The sequence below is a fragment of the Anser brachyrhynchus genome (assembly GCF_964034855.1).
Source record: "Anser brachyrhynchus genome assembly, chromosome: 1".
Classification (NCBI taxonomy): domain Eukaryota; kingdom Metazoa; phylum Chordata; class Aves; order Anseriformes; family Anatidae; genus Anser; species Anser brachyrhynchus.
In genome coordinates, this window is record NC_137694.1 from 106,260,052 (window position 1) to 106,277,599 (window position 17,548).

Consider the following 17,548-nt stretch of genomic DNA (forward strand, 5'->3'; position numbering starts at 1 on the left):
CACTGACATTAGTATACATTAAAATCCCTCTTCTTGACTTTTATTGACACAGAATTGCACCGGTAATAGAGAGTCTAAACTTCTGAGATTAGCTGGAAGAAAAACTATGCAACCAGGTGGGGAAGAATTCAGATGATGAGATAAATCATGGAAAGCAGACAGAAGAACTGGTAAACAAAAGCAAAACCCAACAAAGCAAAACTCCATCCATAAATATCAATGATCTCTTATTTTTTCAGTCCTAGCAAATCATTAGACATGGACTCTTCTACCTTGCCTTGGCTATATGCTGCAGCTACCTTCCCTACCTGTCTGATCACAAAGGGATCTAAAGCTATTGAGTAAAATTCCTTCTCCACCTGTCTGAGAAATCATTTTGAAATCCAGACCCTTGCTTATACAAGGAACTTTAAATTGTGGGTAGATGGAGTTGACAGAAATACTATATGCCACCTGGTAGACTGTGGGTAGCATCTTTTTGCCTAGTTAGAGAGAATAACAACATATTAATTTCAGACTTTTATTTCCTCAAAGTCCAGAAGCCGCAATCTTGTTTTAGATGTTTTCCTTAATGCAAAGTTTTCCATTCTGTCACTAGCACTCTCAGCAGCTCCTGACATAAACACAAGCCCAAGCACAGCATTACATCAGCTGATGGCAGCAACGGGGATGTCTCTGCTTACTCTGTGTGAGATCTACAGACTCCCATAGTGAACCTATTTGTACTTACATGCAGGAGTGAGTTAGTTAGTCATCTTTATCAGGTATAAAGATTAGCTTGGTTCTTTCTGCCTCTAATATTCACTTTGTGCTGTTTCTTTTTCTAACTATTCCAAAAGGATGTTTCCTGCTGGCTCCTGACAGCTCTTGTCCATTTGGTAGGAAATAGAAGGTAATGTTTCCAAAGGAAGCAACCTACAATCTGAGGAGCCTCTCTCCCAGCTCTGTTAAAGGTGATACCCACAGAGTAAAACAATCTCTTCACTTCTTCCTGCTGCTGATACTGTTTCTCCGCCCAAAGCAAGCTTTAATTAAACCTTCCTGTTTTAACTATGTCGTTTAGTTAAGATGTCTGAGATGACATCTAAGATGAGATCATTGGCTATAATCTGGCAAATGAAGTTGAGCTGTGTGGTCCTCCAGCTGTGCAGGGTGCTTTTCGCCATGAAACTTTTCTCTGAAAAGGATTTTGTTCTCTGAAAATTTTTCTTTCTCTCACTGTATTTTATGAACACGTGGAAAGGATCTGATGGTGGGCTTCAGCAGAATAAACACAGAGAAGCTGTGTTGGGCAAGATCATTTATTTGGTTAATTGTGGAGGGTCTTTTCTGTGGGCCTTCAGTGGTGAAAAATACAGCACCACTACTGGCACAAGCCATGCCAGATTTCTGCTGGGAAATATTGGATTGTCAAAGTCTGTCCAGAAAGGGGGCTGAGCCATCTTGCAAAATACAGCACAGATCACCCAAGAGTCATGCAATCTCCCCATCATGGTCCTAGTTCTGCCACAGAAACCCATTAAGGTGCAGAGGGCCAGCTCGTTTACTGAGTTCTTCCAGATTTAGCACTGGTGCAAACGAGGTCAAACTAGGGCAAAATGCACGCAATGTCCTGCAAGGAATGGAAACGTGAAAGCTCAATTCACGGACCTTCTTTGTAACATGAATGTATATACACTGTCTGTGTAAAGTAACACAAATGGCTGGCCAGGATAAGCTGTGAAATACACAGTTGTAAATCTTGGTGAAGGGTAGTGATTATTTACTCATTTACTTTACCTCTGTTATTTCAGTTGTTCTTTCTAGTATATTTCTAAATAATTTCCCTTCTTGCTCTAATATTTACAGATCTCTTGCACATGCAGACCTTATATATCCATTCATATGTAATCTTGTAACCCAAGTAGATATATTTAATTATTCAAAAAAGTCACATCTTGTAGCCCATTAGCAATTTTATGTCTGCTAAGTTTGCTCCATTGTTTCAGTATTTTTCTGCTAGAGCAGTTTTTTGGACTTCATTTGATGTTCAAAGAGCAATCATAAGGGGATGCACAGTGGAGAACTATGGTATCCTTGCACTTTAACACTTTAACATATTTCTTTATATCTTTATTTCTTTTGGCTTCTGTATAACAACGTATTGAAAACACATCTCACTTGATCTTCACTGTCACTCCTTGGTCTCCTTCAGAGTTGTTTTCCTGGCTTCTGCTTTCTATTGCATATTTGTATTTATTTTTTGTCACCCGCCTTGCATTTTCATAAATTCTGTCTTTCCTGGTATTATACATTATATTATAAATATTATATTATTCTGTCTTTTCTGATATGGTACGCAGTCTCTACTGATAATATAAAACTATTTTTTTCTGGGTCATATTCTATGCTGTCAGTGGTAATTTTTGTCTTATTGGTATTATCTGGAAATTTCAATAATTTACTATTTTGTATTTTCCACATTATTTGAAATCCCTCTTAATCTCCAGTCCCTAAATTTGTGTCACAATGTGCTTTCCCTGGATCTCTGTGATTTTTATGATACCACTATACATATATATGAAGAACAGACTATGCATTAAAGAACAAAAAACCTTGGTTGTTTAGACATCGATCTCAAACTTGCAAATGCTTTCAAGTGGATAAAGCACTAAGTCTGACAAATGCTAAAACCGTAGTGCTTGCTAGGGAAGAAGGACTGGCCAGAGCGCATGAGTGATGGGCTGGTTTGTTGCAACCCCCGGGTCACTCCAGAGAGCAAGGAGTTTGCCTTTCCTCGGATGTTTTCACTTTCTCATGCTTTTCATGGGAAATTATCTAACAAATGGAGAAAGAATCAAGCTGTATTGCATTCAGTGTGTACAGCACAGTAAAAACTCAACGAAAAGAGCTTAGGTCCCTGTGCACTAGGCTAAGCTTTGCCTGAAGGAAGATACACAGGATGGACAGGAACTCTGTGGTGGACGCATCAATGAAGAGCATGTAAAATTTGTTTTGAGGAGGCAGACAAACAGCAGTATTTACGACCAACTTTTTTTTTTTTTTTTTTTAGATAGATTTTCCAAGGTATTTTGTATACTCTTTTAACTCATATGTTTGCCAGTCAGGAGCAGTACAACTATAACCACCTCCTACAAACCAGTGGTATATAAATGAGTCTGAAATGATGGAGTTCTGCTAAGTGCTTGGCTGGCATCAGCACTCTGCATCTTGCTGACCACCATCGTGCTGCTGGTGAGGACATAAGGGGCAATGGCCCTGCTCACAAGGTATTAAGCATACAGTTCAAGACTGGCAACTAACCAAAGTCCCCTGAGCCTTCACCAGATCACCTGTATTTCAGCATTGCTCACAAAATTTCCCCTATTTTGGAAAAACAGAAACACAACAGAAGTGTGTTATACACCAGAAGTGATATACCAGGAGTTCTGATAAGGATGGGCATTTTAAAGAGGAACTGAGGAGGGCTGTGCACATGCAGGCATCTGCGCACAGATGCATCCATGATGTGCCAGATGCATCCCAGCCCTCTACTTATATCCTGCTTTTGCAGGCTGGACCTTCTCCGTGTCTGGAGTCTGTAAGCAGCAGCCAAACTGGGAATTATTGCAAGATGTGAAGAGCTGCAGTCTGCTAGGTGATCAGTATAGGGGAAAAGACTACAAACACAACTCAGACAGCTCTTCATTGTCGAAGTTTAAAAAAAAATATATAATAAATATAAAGTGAAAAGTAGTCTGGGATTCTGAATTATTTTGATATTCAGAGTCCATAGCAATTCAGCAACATGGGTAAAAATGTTTGTGAACACCTCATAATGTTTATAAGGTAAATATTTCTTTATTAAATGGCATTGCCATTAGAACAGTTCTGAATGTAAAAATCTTTATATAATGTGCTGAAAGCAAATGTATTTTTTACCTTCAAAATTAGACCCCACCGAATTTCTGGGAAATACAACATACAACATAATTTTGCACCATTCTTTGTGCAGAGCTAAAGGTGCATATTTTTATATATATCTTTAATTCCCGTAAGTTTACTACTTTGTAAGAAGTCAGTAGATTTTATATTACCACATCGCTGCTCTGGGCACTAGAAAAGAGAAATGTCTAGAAAACATTTTCTTGAGAAAAAGTTTTTTGTTTCGCATCAGACTGGGGGATGGGGCAGAAACAAATAAACAACAGTCCAAGTGTGTTCTAACTTCTGCTCACCAATTCTGATTCACCACTACCACCTGGTGTCCCAATACACTATCTTTACTGCATCCAAGGAGCACTTCCCATGGCCTTAGAGCCTACTGATCCAGTGTCATCTTCCCCGCTCCTTGACTCTGCCAGAAGGGACTCAAGGTTGCTGTATCTTAGCTCTCATAAGACACAGCTTTACTACTGTATCCACCAGACTGTCAATAAATTGTGTACTGCTTCTGTCTTTTCTGCTCAGATTGAGTTGATCAGTAAGCATTTTAGTCAGTCCAGATATGACCTCTTCACAGGATTGCTCAATTTCTGAAAGGCCAGTGTATCCTTTTGCCAGCATTTTGGGTTGTTTCATCGATGAATGGATTTCCAGACTGACCTTTTAGTTTGCAAGCAGTTGTTATTATTATTTTTTTAATTAACTTTCAGATTAGCTTTAACGTAGCATTGGACATGTCATTTTCAGGCTTCTGCCTGTCTGACCACTGTGAATCTGACTCTTAGCTTTTTTTCATGGATCCTGATACTTTTCTAAAAACATTTGAAAGGTGGGGCCATAGGGCTCCCATAATAAGAATTCAAAGAGGGATTTTCTTTGCTAGCATTGCCAGCTTCTTTTGTCTTCTTGTTGGTGGTCTCCTGCTAGACTAGATGATAAAGCACGAGCAATAATGCAGTCAAAATCAAGCCCATGAATCTCATGACATTCTGGCTATATGCTGAATTTCTGAACTCCAGAGCACATTATTTGGTGAACTTGTTTCAGCTTCTCTTCTTTGTTGTGATTTTGAGCATTGGCTATATTGGTTTTGGTTTTCATGCCAGAGGGTAAACCCTAATTTAATGATGTGATTCCCAACTGTGTCTGCACGGGTAATTTATTTTTCTTTCAGCGGTGTTTCTGTCCTTGCTGCAAACCTCAGCACCTGAGCCTTTGCATCTGTTCTCAAGCCTGTCTTCATAGAAGCATATACTAGACTTTATCTCCTCCAGGTTCTTGTACTATCAGGGTAGAATACAAATTATTCAACATTGCTTGTACAGTTCCTGTAGCTTTTATGATTGCTGCACAAAGTCTGCTTCACTGAAGAAGAAAAATCTGAATTAATCAACAGTTTGCCTGCTATGTCATGTAAGCTTTTCATACAGGAGTCTATTAAATCTGAAACCACTGTCTTAGAGTGCTTCAGCAACATGTATTCGGCATGATACAAGATACATTCGAGTCATTTGCTCGACCTTCTGTGGTTTTCATTACTGAGAATACCATGCCTGAAATCACATTATTGCATAAATTAGTATTCTTTGCTTAAATTATTTGTAAATTATTCTTGGCCAAAAATATTTTTGTGATGTCCTTTTCCTTTTCCTGATTTCCTACCCTTCTCTTCCAGTAAAGTTCTTTTCTACCAGAAGACTTGTTTATTTCTTTATTACAAACATCTTCTTGGAAGGTGGATTCTCTTTATATTTAGCTTCTTTCAAGTTGATATGAGTGGCGTTCTCTGAGAGATGATTTTTATCTTTATTTGTACCCAGTCCAACAGATTTATGACTAGACTTCCAAAGAACAACAAAATATGTCTTGTGTATACATGGGCCAGAAGCATCTGACTTTTCATTAATCTCTTAATCTGTGCCATTGCAATGACAGGGTTAGAAATCTTACTTGCTTTCAAGCAGTGGCCTTGTCCTCGGTGGCCTTTGACTTCTTTGGATTTGGAGTGGCTTTCATCTTCAAGTGAAAATCTGGTGGTGTTGAATCTGATGAATGGTGTTGAATCTGATGTCCAAACTAGTATCTTCACCGTAGACACTGAATCCTCAAGGTGATACACTGCTGTGTTGGAAGCTCTGCCCTCCAGTAGATAATTATCTTGAATTTCGGATATTTTTGTGACTTTCACCATATCCTCAATGCTGGGTGCACAGTCTTCAGTGTCTTTTTGAAACCAGATCAAGATTCTGAGTGGATTGGATGCAATGCTTTTCAAATTGTTTCCTGAATCAGTCTCAGGAATAAAACAAAATGGAAATGCATAATGATTCCTTATCCACAATATGTGTATCTTGGTACAAATGTTCTGTGCATATCAAGGAATTGTGTTTGAGTATGAGGTGAAATTCTGGTTGGTCTTAGTGACTACTTCTGCTGCTTACGAGGGGCTCGTATCAAGGATGTCACCAAGAGACTACCAAGCCTTGTACAGCCTAATAACTATTATCCACTGCTGTTGTTTCATGGGGGGGCCAGTGATGCAGCCAGGAGGGCTTACAGCGCCCTGGGAGCAGCAGTGAGGGACTCGGTCATAGGCTTGGCAAGCTGGTGAAGAGGTCTTTAAACTAGAGTTGCCAGGGGAGAGGAATCTCAATCTATCACAATCCTCTCAGTTTGATGCTGGTGTCAGTGATAGATGCCCAGAGCATGGAGAAGGGTCACAGGTCAGTAGAAGAGCACCTGAAGAGCAGCACAAAGGAATTCCAGCCTCTCCAGCCAGTAAGTCAGCTTCATTAGGGGCCCAGCTCAAATGTCTCTATGCTAATGCATGTAGCATGGGGAATAAACAAGAAGAGTTAGAGACGTACGCACACCTGCAGGGCTATGACCTCATTGGCATTACAGAGACATGGTGGGATGGCTCCCATGACTGGAGTGTTGGCATGGAAGGATACAGGCTCTTCAGAAAGGACATGCAGGGGAGATGAGGAGGGGGTGTCTCCCTCTACGTCAATGAGCAGCTGGAGTGCATGGAGCTCTGCCTGGAGATGGGTGAGGAGCTGACAGAGAGTTTATGGATCGGAACTGAAGTGAGGGCAGGGAAAGGTGACATTATAGTGGAGGTCTGCTACAGGCCACCTGGTTAGGAAGACCAAGCAGATGAGGCCCTCTATAGACAGATAGAAGCAGCCTCACATTCACAAGTCCTGGTCCTCATGGGGTACGTGAACCACCCTGGTATCTGTTGGAGGGACAGCACAACAGGGCACAGACAATTCAGGAGGTTCCTGGAATGCACTGATGATAACTTCCGTCTCCAAGTGATAGAGGAGCCAGCAAAGAGACATGCTGTACTGGACCTCATTCTCACCAACAAGGAGGGGCTGGTGGGGTATGTGAAGCTCAAGAGCAGCCTTGGCTGCAGTGGCCATGAAATGGTGGAGTTAAGGATCCTGAGGGCAGTGAGGAGGAAGCATGGCAAGCTCACTACCCTGGACTTCAGGAGAGCAGACTTTGGCCTCTTCAAGGATCTGCTTGGTAGAGTACCATGGGACAAAGCCATGTAGGGAAGAAGGGCCCAAGAAAGCTGCTTAATATTCAGGGATCACTTCCTCCAAGCTCAGGAGCAACGCAACCCAACAAAGAGGAAGTCTGGCAAAAACACTAGGATACCTGCATGGATGAACAAGGAGATCCTGGCTAAACTCTGTCAGAAAAGGAGGCCTACGGAAGGTGGAAGCAAGGACAGATAGCCTGGGAGGAATACAGAGACATCGTCTGAGCAGCCAGGGATCAGCTTAGGAAAGCCAAAGCCCTATTACAATTGAATTTGGCCAGGGGCGTCAAGGACAACAACAAAGGCTTCTGTAACTACATCAGTGATAAAAGGAAGACTAGGGAAATTGTGGATTCACTCCAGAATGAAACAGGAGACCTGGTTACCCAGGCTATGGAGAGGCTGAGGTACTTAATTACTTTTTTTGCCTCAGTCTTCATTGGCAAGAGCTCTAATCACATACCCCAAAAGTTTCTGTCAACACTTCGGTGTCCAAGTGGAGATCCCTGACAAGTCGTCTTCAGGAATCGGTGTAGGGACTGACACTGTTTAATGTTTTTGTCAGCGATACGAACAGTAGGATTGAATGCACTCTCATCAGATTTGCTGATGACACCAAGCTAAGTGGTGCAGTCAAGGGAGGTGATTCTCCCTCTCTACTCTGCTCTCATGAGATCCCACCTGGAGTCCTGTGTTCAGCTCCAGGGCCCCGAGCACAAGAAGGAAATGGATATATTTGAATGAGTCCATGGGAGGGCCACGAAGACGATTAAAGGGCTGGAGCACCTCTCCTGTGAAGACAGGCTGAAGGAATTGGGGTTGTTCAACCTGGAGAAGAGAAAGCTCCAGGGACACCTTATAGTGGCCTTCCAGTACCTAAAGGGGGCCTAAAAGGAAGATGAGGAGGGACTTTTTGTCAGCTAATGTAGTGACAGGACAAGGAGTAATGGCTTTAAACTAAAAGAAGGTAGATTTAGATTACATATTAGGGAGAAATTCTTTCCTATGAGGGTGGTGAGGCACTGGAACGGGTTGCCCAGAGAAGCTGTGGATGCCCCATCCCTGGAAGTGTTCAAGGCCAGGCTGGATGGGGCTTTGAGCAACCTGGTCTAGTGGAAGGTGTCCCTGCCCAGGTCCAGGGGGGTTCCAACCCAAACCATTCTATGATTCTGTACAGAGGAACCAGTATGTATACTGATGTCAGTGGTATGTTGTCAATGCAAATAGCAGTGGTAGCAACTAGCTCCACTAGTGACGTAAATGATGTGAATATTAATATGGAAAAAGACTAGGTGTTTATGACATCATGCCATTAAACTTGTCTGATGGTTTCTATTGAGGGTGACTGTTGTTCCACTGGTGATGACAACCACTGTCTGATTGCAGATTGCAGGCCTTATTGCAGACATTATTAAGGACACTTCTAATTTTAGGTTAAATTAAAAACATAGACTCTAAGACCCTACCACTCTGTTTTTTGTTTGTTTGTTTGTTTTTTCTTACAATCAGTGTACAGTCAGACTGCTACTCTTACTGTGTATCTTTCCAAAGAATTAAGGACAACACATGAAACAAACAAACAAACAAACAAACAAACAAAAAAAAACAAACAAAAAAACAGCGAGTGATAGGAGAAACCCAGAACACTGAGGGTATTTATGGAAAGGCACGACAGAATATTTTCTGTTTTCTGAACCTGTCTGGGGACTTGCAACAACCAGTCTTTTGCCTAGCATTGCTTCAAGGTCAGTATCTGCAGTAAACTTGTATGAAAAATTGTATACATGTCAGTATAAGCAGTGCAGCAAATACTGGCAAAAATGGGGGGATACAGCACATGGCTACATATGTTCACTCCTTGTTCTATTTCAGCATGCAGCACTAATCCTAGTGGCAGAATTTCCTAGGTTCATCCTCTCTGAATGCTTAAGAAGGACTTGTATCTGGAGAATGTATTCTACACTCAGTACTGACGCAAGAATAAGTTTGCGGTAGACTTCAAGATTGTAGGCATAGATACAGGCGTACTCATCAAGATAGGCATGAGCTTATTTATGTAACTGTAGTTCCGTTTGGTAACAACAGAATGGCAGGGACTTGTTTTAGCCTGCTAGAATTTAGGATAAGCCATTTTAAAAATGGCACTTTCATCAGCACAGTATTTCCATTGCCATAGTAGAAATATGAAGCAGACAGATTACAGCTGTGACACTCCTTAATGTCTGAAAGCTTCAATTTTTTTCGCATTGGCACAAAACAATATTTAGGTCATTCTGACCACACTTAATGGCCCACTTCTGCTAGCTGGAACAGTTGATATATTTGGCATCCATTTCAGTAGACAGTTGTGTCTTCAGCTATACATATTCCAGCCTGTGGTTGTGCCACAAATGATGGCCTTTTCCTTATGTTTCTAGGTCATACCTGGCTGTTTGAATGTTGTAGATTTGTAATTTACTCTGTCATACACCAGGGAACATAGAATAGAGAATTGCAGTCTTCAACTATGTTTTATTTTCTCACCTCTCCTTTTTTAGTTACTCTTTGAAAGCTGTCTCCTTTCTCCTATCTTCCTCAAACAAGCTCCTTTCAAGCTCCACCATCTTTTCATCATTTGTGAAAGTTTTATGTATTGCAAGCTGAAATACCAGTGATTATCATAAAGATTTGGTGGAAAAAAAGAATTATTTGTCCATGGCTTCTTCTTTTCCTTTAACTTCCTTTTTTACCTCACTTGTTATTTCTTCTTTAATTTCTACGTAAAAATGGGATTGTCCAGTTATCCTGTATCTAGTCTATCTCTAAAACCATCTCAAATAATCCACAATGCAAAGACCTTTGCAAATTTTTCCTATCATTCTTTGTCTTTATCAGTATTTGGAAGGTAAACAAACCTCAAACCTTTGCTTAAACTAAGTGTATGTCGCCACATGAAATTAAAGAGAGAGAAGATTGGTACTATCACCAGTACCAGAAGATTGGTATCACAACTAAAAAGAACGTTCAGTTAAAATTTTAACTATGTGGTGGCTACACAGAGATGCAGACTGAACTATACATGCTGCTGGAAATATTCACCTTTGATATCCAAGCCCTCATGTACAGGAAATGAACTTTTGTAGTTACTCTGGGAAGAAACCAGGGCAACTTTGTTGAGGGGCTTGAAACAGCTAGGCTAGTCTTAACCCAGGCCTAGCTTCAAATTGAAATTACTCGGTTAGGATTTACAGACTAAATCTTAATTAAAATCGTCTCAGCTTTTGTAAAGGATAATGCTATTAAGCGCTGAGGAACATAGTCTGAAAAAAAAGTAAGTAGTGATTTATTTTGGCTGATAAGAAACATGTATATATCAGATGAGGAATTCTATGTCTCAGGTCTCTGCATGTCCTTACCCAATTTACAGTACAAGAAACTGAAGAATTTTGCTCTCTTTATTTAGTCAACAAATTCCTTACTGCAGAGCAGCAGTAACTATAGTATGTAAGCAACAGAGATGTTTCTGCACTGATGGGATGGCAGATCTAGAATTAAGCTGTGAGAAGAACCCAAAGTTGTGTTGTGCAATCTGGTATTTAGTAGCAAAGAGCATTATTATTATTATTATTTAGCAAATTTACCAAGGAAAAGGTGTAACTTTCTTTAAAATATTTAACAAGACACAATCTTCTTTCTTGATTTATTGTACTTTTTTTTTTTTTTTCTACATGCAGGTGCACACAAAATAATAATAATAAAAAAACCAAACATTTTTTACCATCCCATTCTCTTCTTTCTTGCCTCCAAGAATATAACAATTTATTTTACAGGGTTTTCTGCTCTGTAACCAGACTGTATTACCAGATACTGGTGAATATCATAATAAAAATACAAGAGAGGAATGGATATGAAAAGAAAATAATTGTTGACAGTATGTAGTAGATTATGGAAATATGGGACTTTCAATTTTTCACCAGAGAAAAGTAAGAGTTTAATTTGGTAGCTTTACACTTTGTTGTGCTTATAGACAGACTCACACTGAAACTGGGATTTTTCAAAGAAAATTAAAGTCTTCCAAAAAATCTCCGTCTCAGTGAAAATATAAGCATAAAAGTATGGGATGTTTCTGTAGGGAGAGCCTGTATTTTTTTTTTTTAATTCATTCAGCTGAAAATATTACACTTAGATTTATAAAGGATCAGGAAATCCTAATTCAATACTTTAACTCCAAAAAATGCCTCTTTCAAAGATCAGTTCTAATTAAGTTTTTGAAATAACTTAGTTTTGATGTTCATCTTTTTCCAGAGGAATTTTCTGGTTTGTTTGTTTGTTTGTTTGTTTTGTTTTGTTTTTCATTTTCAATATAAATCATCCTGTAACAATTGCAATTATTACAAAATATAAACTAAAATATAATTAACTGAGCAGACATTATATCACTAGTATTATTCAATAGTGTTGAGAAAGAGTTTGAATGCAAATTTTTAATACTCCAGATCCTGCAAAGTTTTATGCAGGTAGTTAATTTTACAGTTCAGGATTTTTCTGTTGATTTCATGAACCTGTCTATGAAGTGCACTTCACTAAATGTTCATGTTCAAAAGAGAATGCTATACACCACATGCTGTCTTATCCTATTGCATTTATTAAATCTTAAATTTGTTTTTGGAGTACCACAAAAGGCTACAGAATTTCTAGTCCACAGCACTACTGCTGCAGAATGTTGATTAATATTCCGATGAAGGCTTGGCTACAGATGCAGTGAAATACAGGAATGTTGTCAACTGCATAGATGTTCTCTTTTACATGACTTTTTTTCATTTATTTATGTTACAAAACCCACGTAAGATTACAACAGTAGCCACAAGGGGAATTTGAATTTTCTATTATGCATTTTGTATTCTTGGCATATATTTTTATATCTTTTTCAATCACTTAATCTTCTTGTCCAATTTCCTACTTTATTTGGTTGTTCCATATTGCTAGAGGTGGGAGAAAATGCTTCCAACTTGATTTACAAAATGATAAGACTCAAGAACAGATATGGTACCTGTCATTCTTTTTATTTAATTTACTTTGAAATAATTAATTTTCAAGTTAACTGTGTTCCTTTAAATCAGAAAAAAAGCAGATCAATTAATTCCACCCAGAGTGTGGTGCCTTGAAGCCTACCTTGCTGGAGAGCAAAGGGGACCAAGAAAAATAGTTCTGTCAGTACAATTCAGCAAGAGGATAAATGGAAATGGAAGCCCCAGAGATGTTTTGTTGTCATTGGGCCAAACTATAAAGGAATATTCATTCACCCCAAATTAAGATTTATGTATCAGAGATGACATATATAAAGGGGGACTTCAATCATCCTGATATTTGTTGGATAAGCAACATTGCCAGGTACACAAGGTCCAGGAGGTTCCTGCAATGCACTGAAGGTAACTTTCTGATGCAGGTGGTGGAGGAGCCAATGAGGAGAAGTGTGCTGCTGGACCTTGTTCTTACTAACAATGAAGGACTGGTTGGGGACGTGAAGGTTGGAGACAGCCTGGAATGCAGAGATCATGAGATAGTGGAGGTCAGGATCTCGTGAAGAAGAAGCAAAGCAATTAGTAGGATTGCAAGCCAGGACTTCAGGGAGCCAAATTTGACCTCTTCAAAGAAGTCTACCTACTTGGAGGTATCCCATGGGCTAGAGTGCTGGAAGGTAAGGGTGCCAAAGAGAGTGGGTCAGCACTTAAACCACTTCTTCCAAGCTCAAGATTGGTACATCCCTAAGAGTAAGAAATCAGGGAAATGTGGCAAGGGGCCTGCATGAATGAGCAAGGTGCTCATAGATAAAGGCAGGAAGAAAGTCTATGAAATGATGGCCACTTGGGAGGAATACAGGAATACTGTCATGGCCTGCAGGGATGCAATGAGGAAGGCTAAGGCCCATTTGGAATTCAATCTGGCAAAGAAGGTCAAGGATAACAAGAAAGGCTTTTTAAAGTATGTCAACAGTAAAAGGAAGACTAAGGAAAAGGTGGGTCCACTACTGAATGAGGTGGGTGCCCTTGTAACAGGGGATACTGAGAAGGTGGAGCTACTGAATGTCTTCTTTGCTTAAGTGTTCACCGCTAAGACTGCCCCTCCAGAACTGCATCCTGGGCTGCATCAACAGAGGAGTGGCCAGCAGGTCGAGGGAGGGGATTGTACCCCCCTGTTCTGCCCTTGTGAGGCCCAACTTGGAGTGCTGCATCCAGATGTGGGGCCCCCAGCACCAGAAGGATGTGGATCTGTTAGAACGGGTCCAGAGGAAGGCCATGAATTTGATCAGAGGGCAGAAGCACCTCTTCTATGAAGGAAGGCTGAGAGAGCTGGGGATGTTCAGCCTGGTGAAGAGAGGGCTCTGGGGTGACCTCATTGCAGCTTCTCAATACATAAAGGGAGCTTATAAAAAAGATGGAGAGCAACTTTTTTGCTTGACCAGACAGTGACAGGACAAGGGGGAGTGGTTTTAAACTAAAAGAGGGAAGATTTAGATTCTATGTTACGAGGAAATTCTTCACTCAGAGAGGATGGTGAGGCACTGGAACAGGTTGCCCAGAGAAGTTGTGGATGCCCCATCCCTGGAGGTATTCAACACCGAGTTGGAAGAGGCCCTGGGCAACCTGACAGTAGGGGGTTGGAACTAGAGGGTCTTTAAGGGCCCTTAAAACCCAAGCCATTCTATGAGTCTATGATTCTATGAACCAACGATGCCCACCACTATGATGGTGAGCATACTATAGAGACCCTTATTAAGAATCAGGTTTCTATTGTGATTCAGCTCTATATTGCAAGTGTAATTTCTACTTGTATCGTCATTTAAGTACATGGCTGTATCATTCTCCTAAATGAAAACCCCATGTAACTTCATATAACTTCAGCTAAGTAAATCTGGTATTAAGCATGAAAACCTACACATGTAGAATATCTAAAAGCAACTAATTAGAGACTGTTGGACTCAGGCACTGTGTCAAATGCACTGAGGGGGGTCCAGGCCAGTGGAAGTTTCAGCTATCTGCTAGCTTACATCCCAGTTCTAGTAGAAGGACTGCAGACTAAAAGATGCTCGCTGTTTTCCCTGGGATTATCACAGGAGCAAAGGAGCCGCAGATTCACATCCATGATGCAGGCATCCCATAATCCCCCTGCACCTTGCACCCAGCTCCAGAAGATGTGGTTGCTGTGTGCCCTCACCTTCCTCTTCCCCTTTCTGTCTCAGAGGCCCAACATCTAGATCTAACATCAATTTCAACTGAGGCTGAACTTAATATGCTCTATCTTTCAATTTATCTAAGAGCACGCCTTTATGTCAACACTAAAATATTTTGTTTATCTGTATCTTAATGTGAGACGGTCACATTTTTTCTCTTAGTTATTTATTGCTGTATATTATGAGAAAAATTACTTGTAGGGAGCCTGGAGTAACTTAGGCTACCACTCTTCCAAGGATAAAGGAAGCAATGGCAATATCTCGCTACTAAGAAACAATTTAAAAGAAAAAAAAACACCTCAAATCATTATAAAAGTTATAATTCTATATAAACAGAGGATGCTGTAGGATTGGGATATTAACCTCAAAAATATGCTATCTACAGGAAATATCAACAAATAACAACAATATAAATACTTTGTTCTAACATACTGCTTTTCATTAATCTGTATCTAAGTGTTTCCTTAATTAGGTAGCATTATTAGTCTTAATGGATGAGAAAGCTGAGATATGAAAATGTGACACCACTTCCATATGTCACGGAACAGAGCAGCAGCAAGACTGGGAGCACACCCTAGGTCTCCAGAGCGCTAACCCTGCACTGGTTCCACTGGAAATGCTGTGATCCCCTTCTGCCATCTACAGTATATAGTCTAGCTTCCTCTCAGTCAAATTTATGTGCAGCATCACAGGAAACAACCTATTACACAAAGATCTCAACAGCATGTGTATGTTTACTTGCATACAGAAATGTAATGACATTTCTGACATTCACTCTGATGTATGGAGTGCAAGAGAAGTTAACACCTTGGGGAAATTACGTAACATCTTACAAATCAAACACTTTCCAAGGGAGTTAACAAATGAAACAGATGGAACATTGCATTAAGTAGACACAACATAGCGCTTAGCAGAGGTACTTCCACACTCCTCCTGCTTGCCTACCCATGGCACCTACACAACTCAGCAGAGAAATCCATCAGAAAGGGAAGGAGGAATTCTCAGGGGAAGGAAACTGTTCTTCACACACCTTTCCAAAAAGCCAGATTAGGGACAAGGGAGGTTTAGGGCGAGGGAAAGCCTCAGAACTGAATGGTCTAGAACTATTTCAAAGAGGTTTCTTAAACAGCTCAAACATCTAAATGAATTCAAAGGATAGTGAAAATAGAAAGTAAAAGGGGTGTCCAGACAGTAACTCATGGTCTTATTTATCCCTCACATGCATTGAATAATCTGCAGTTTGCCTCACTCTGAGATGGCCTACAGAAAAATTTTGTCTATGTTACATTCTAAGACTCACATGGTCAACAACTGTAAAGAAAATCAATTTGACTTTCCTACATCGGCTGCATCAGTGTGTTTGTTGGGCCCAGAGAGCATTCAAAGGATAATTTTATAGCTAAGGTGTTGGGTTGTTCCCACCAGACAGGCACTTTGGTCTCCCTTTTACCTTGCTCCAGCCAGAAGGCAAAGTGATATTAGTATTTCCCTAACAGCAGTAAGGCCACAAGGAGATCAAGGGTGCAGGTTTGTATAAAAACTGTGGTATGCTATTTACACCTGCCAGCCCTTAAAGTCAGCACTTGCAGCTAGCCTGCCTTTTGGTGATGTGGGAGAGCTGAGAGACACCAGACACTCAGTAGGGGACTCTGAATAAATCCTCACACATTTTAGGCGATCAGTAGCCCTGAGGCTACTTTTAGATGTTTGGCTCTAACCTCTCTGGGATTCAAATACAGTAAGATAGTCCTTAATCAGCAATATGATGTTCCACATATTTTTTATTAAATCAAATTCAGCTCTCTGTAAATTGCACATTTAACCTAGTTAACTTGTAATTGGAGATGTAACAAGTAGGATGTGTCCATTACCTTAGTGCTTTTTTTTATTTTATGATTACATCATTGTAACACATGAGTATCTCTGCTCAACTGGCACATCTTATCCCTACAATAGCACTGCTAGGAAAATGATAGGAAAATGTTCCTTCAAAAATGGAGAGTAGAAAGCACAGAGCTCTGGTTCATCTCATCTCTCCTAAAATCAGAGCCAAAGGCAGTCGTAAGTCTGGAGTGGAAGACATCTCCTGATTTGTACTCCATTGCCTTAGCCTTAATTCATCCTTCTCTTTCTAGTCCTATTTTTGAATTTGTTATAAAATTACTTTCTGTGGAAGTGATTTACGTCACTGTACAAAACAAGTAGGGGTCAAGTCTCCACAGCAAGAGGCTCTGAGTTATGTCAAGAACAACATGCCTGGGTGACATGCAGAAAGTAAGTTCCCACTGCTTTCCATGGGCAGCCACTGCATTTGCAGATTGACAATAGGCTTTTCTGTACTACAGCACTACAAACGAGATTTCCCAAAGAAGAGGCAGGCTGGGCCACTCAGAAAAGCTGTGGTGAGACCGTCATGCATGATGAAGGGGAAAAGGGCATAGTTTGGGGATAGGAGGCCGTCGGGACCTGCACTGTAATTCCCAGGTACCAGCAAAAGATGCTTGCATTCAGTTTGGTGTGCACCTGGCTATCTGCTAGACGCAAAAGTGCACTGTGGCTGAGAACTGGAGATGGCCAGTGTGTGCAGAGCATCCAGGCTTTTGCTCCAAAGCCCCAGTCCCTTGCTACGCCCCATCTCTGGCAGAACTGCTACTTTGGGTTTGTGTCAGTATTTTGGAATCTGCATCAAATCGCCAGAAATAATCTCCACTCTTACTTTGTTGATGTTTTAAAACCATTTTAGTGAGTAGGAGCAGCAGTTACAGCGGTGCAAGCCAGTTTACAAAGTAACAGCCATTTGTATTCCATGCAGACTAAAAAGCAATGGGAGCTCATGGGAAAAACGAGGCTATAATAGG

General features: G+C 40.5%; 1 protein-coding gene across 1 annotated transcript; it reads right to left on the minus strand.

The window, feature by feature from the left end:
- Positions 1-3,685: 3,685 nt before the first annotated feature.
- AKAP3 (A-kinase anchoring protein 3) lies at positions 3,686-5,669 on the minus strand. Its single transcript, XM_080575900.1, is given in 3 exon segments — positions 3,686-4,364; positions 4,366-4,584; positions 5,237-5,669. Coding segments are annotated over 3 exon segments (486 nt in total). The 5' UTR covers positions 5,402-5,669; the 3' UTR covers positions 3,686-4,262.
- Positions 5,670-17,548: the final 11,879 nt, after the last annotated feature.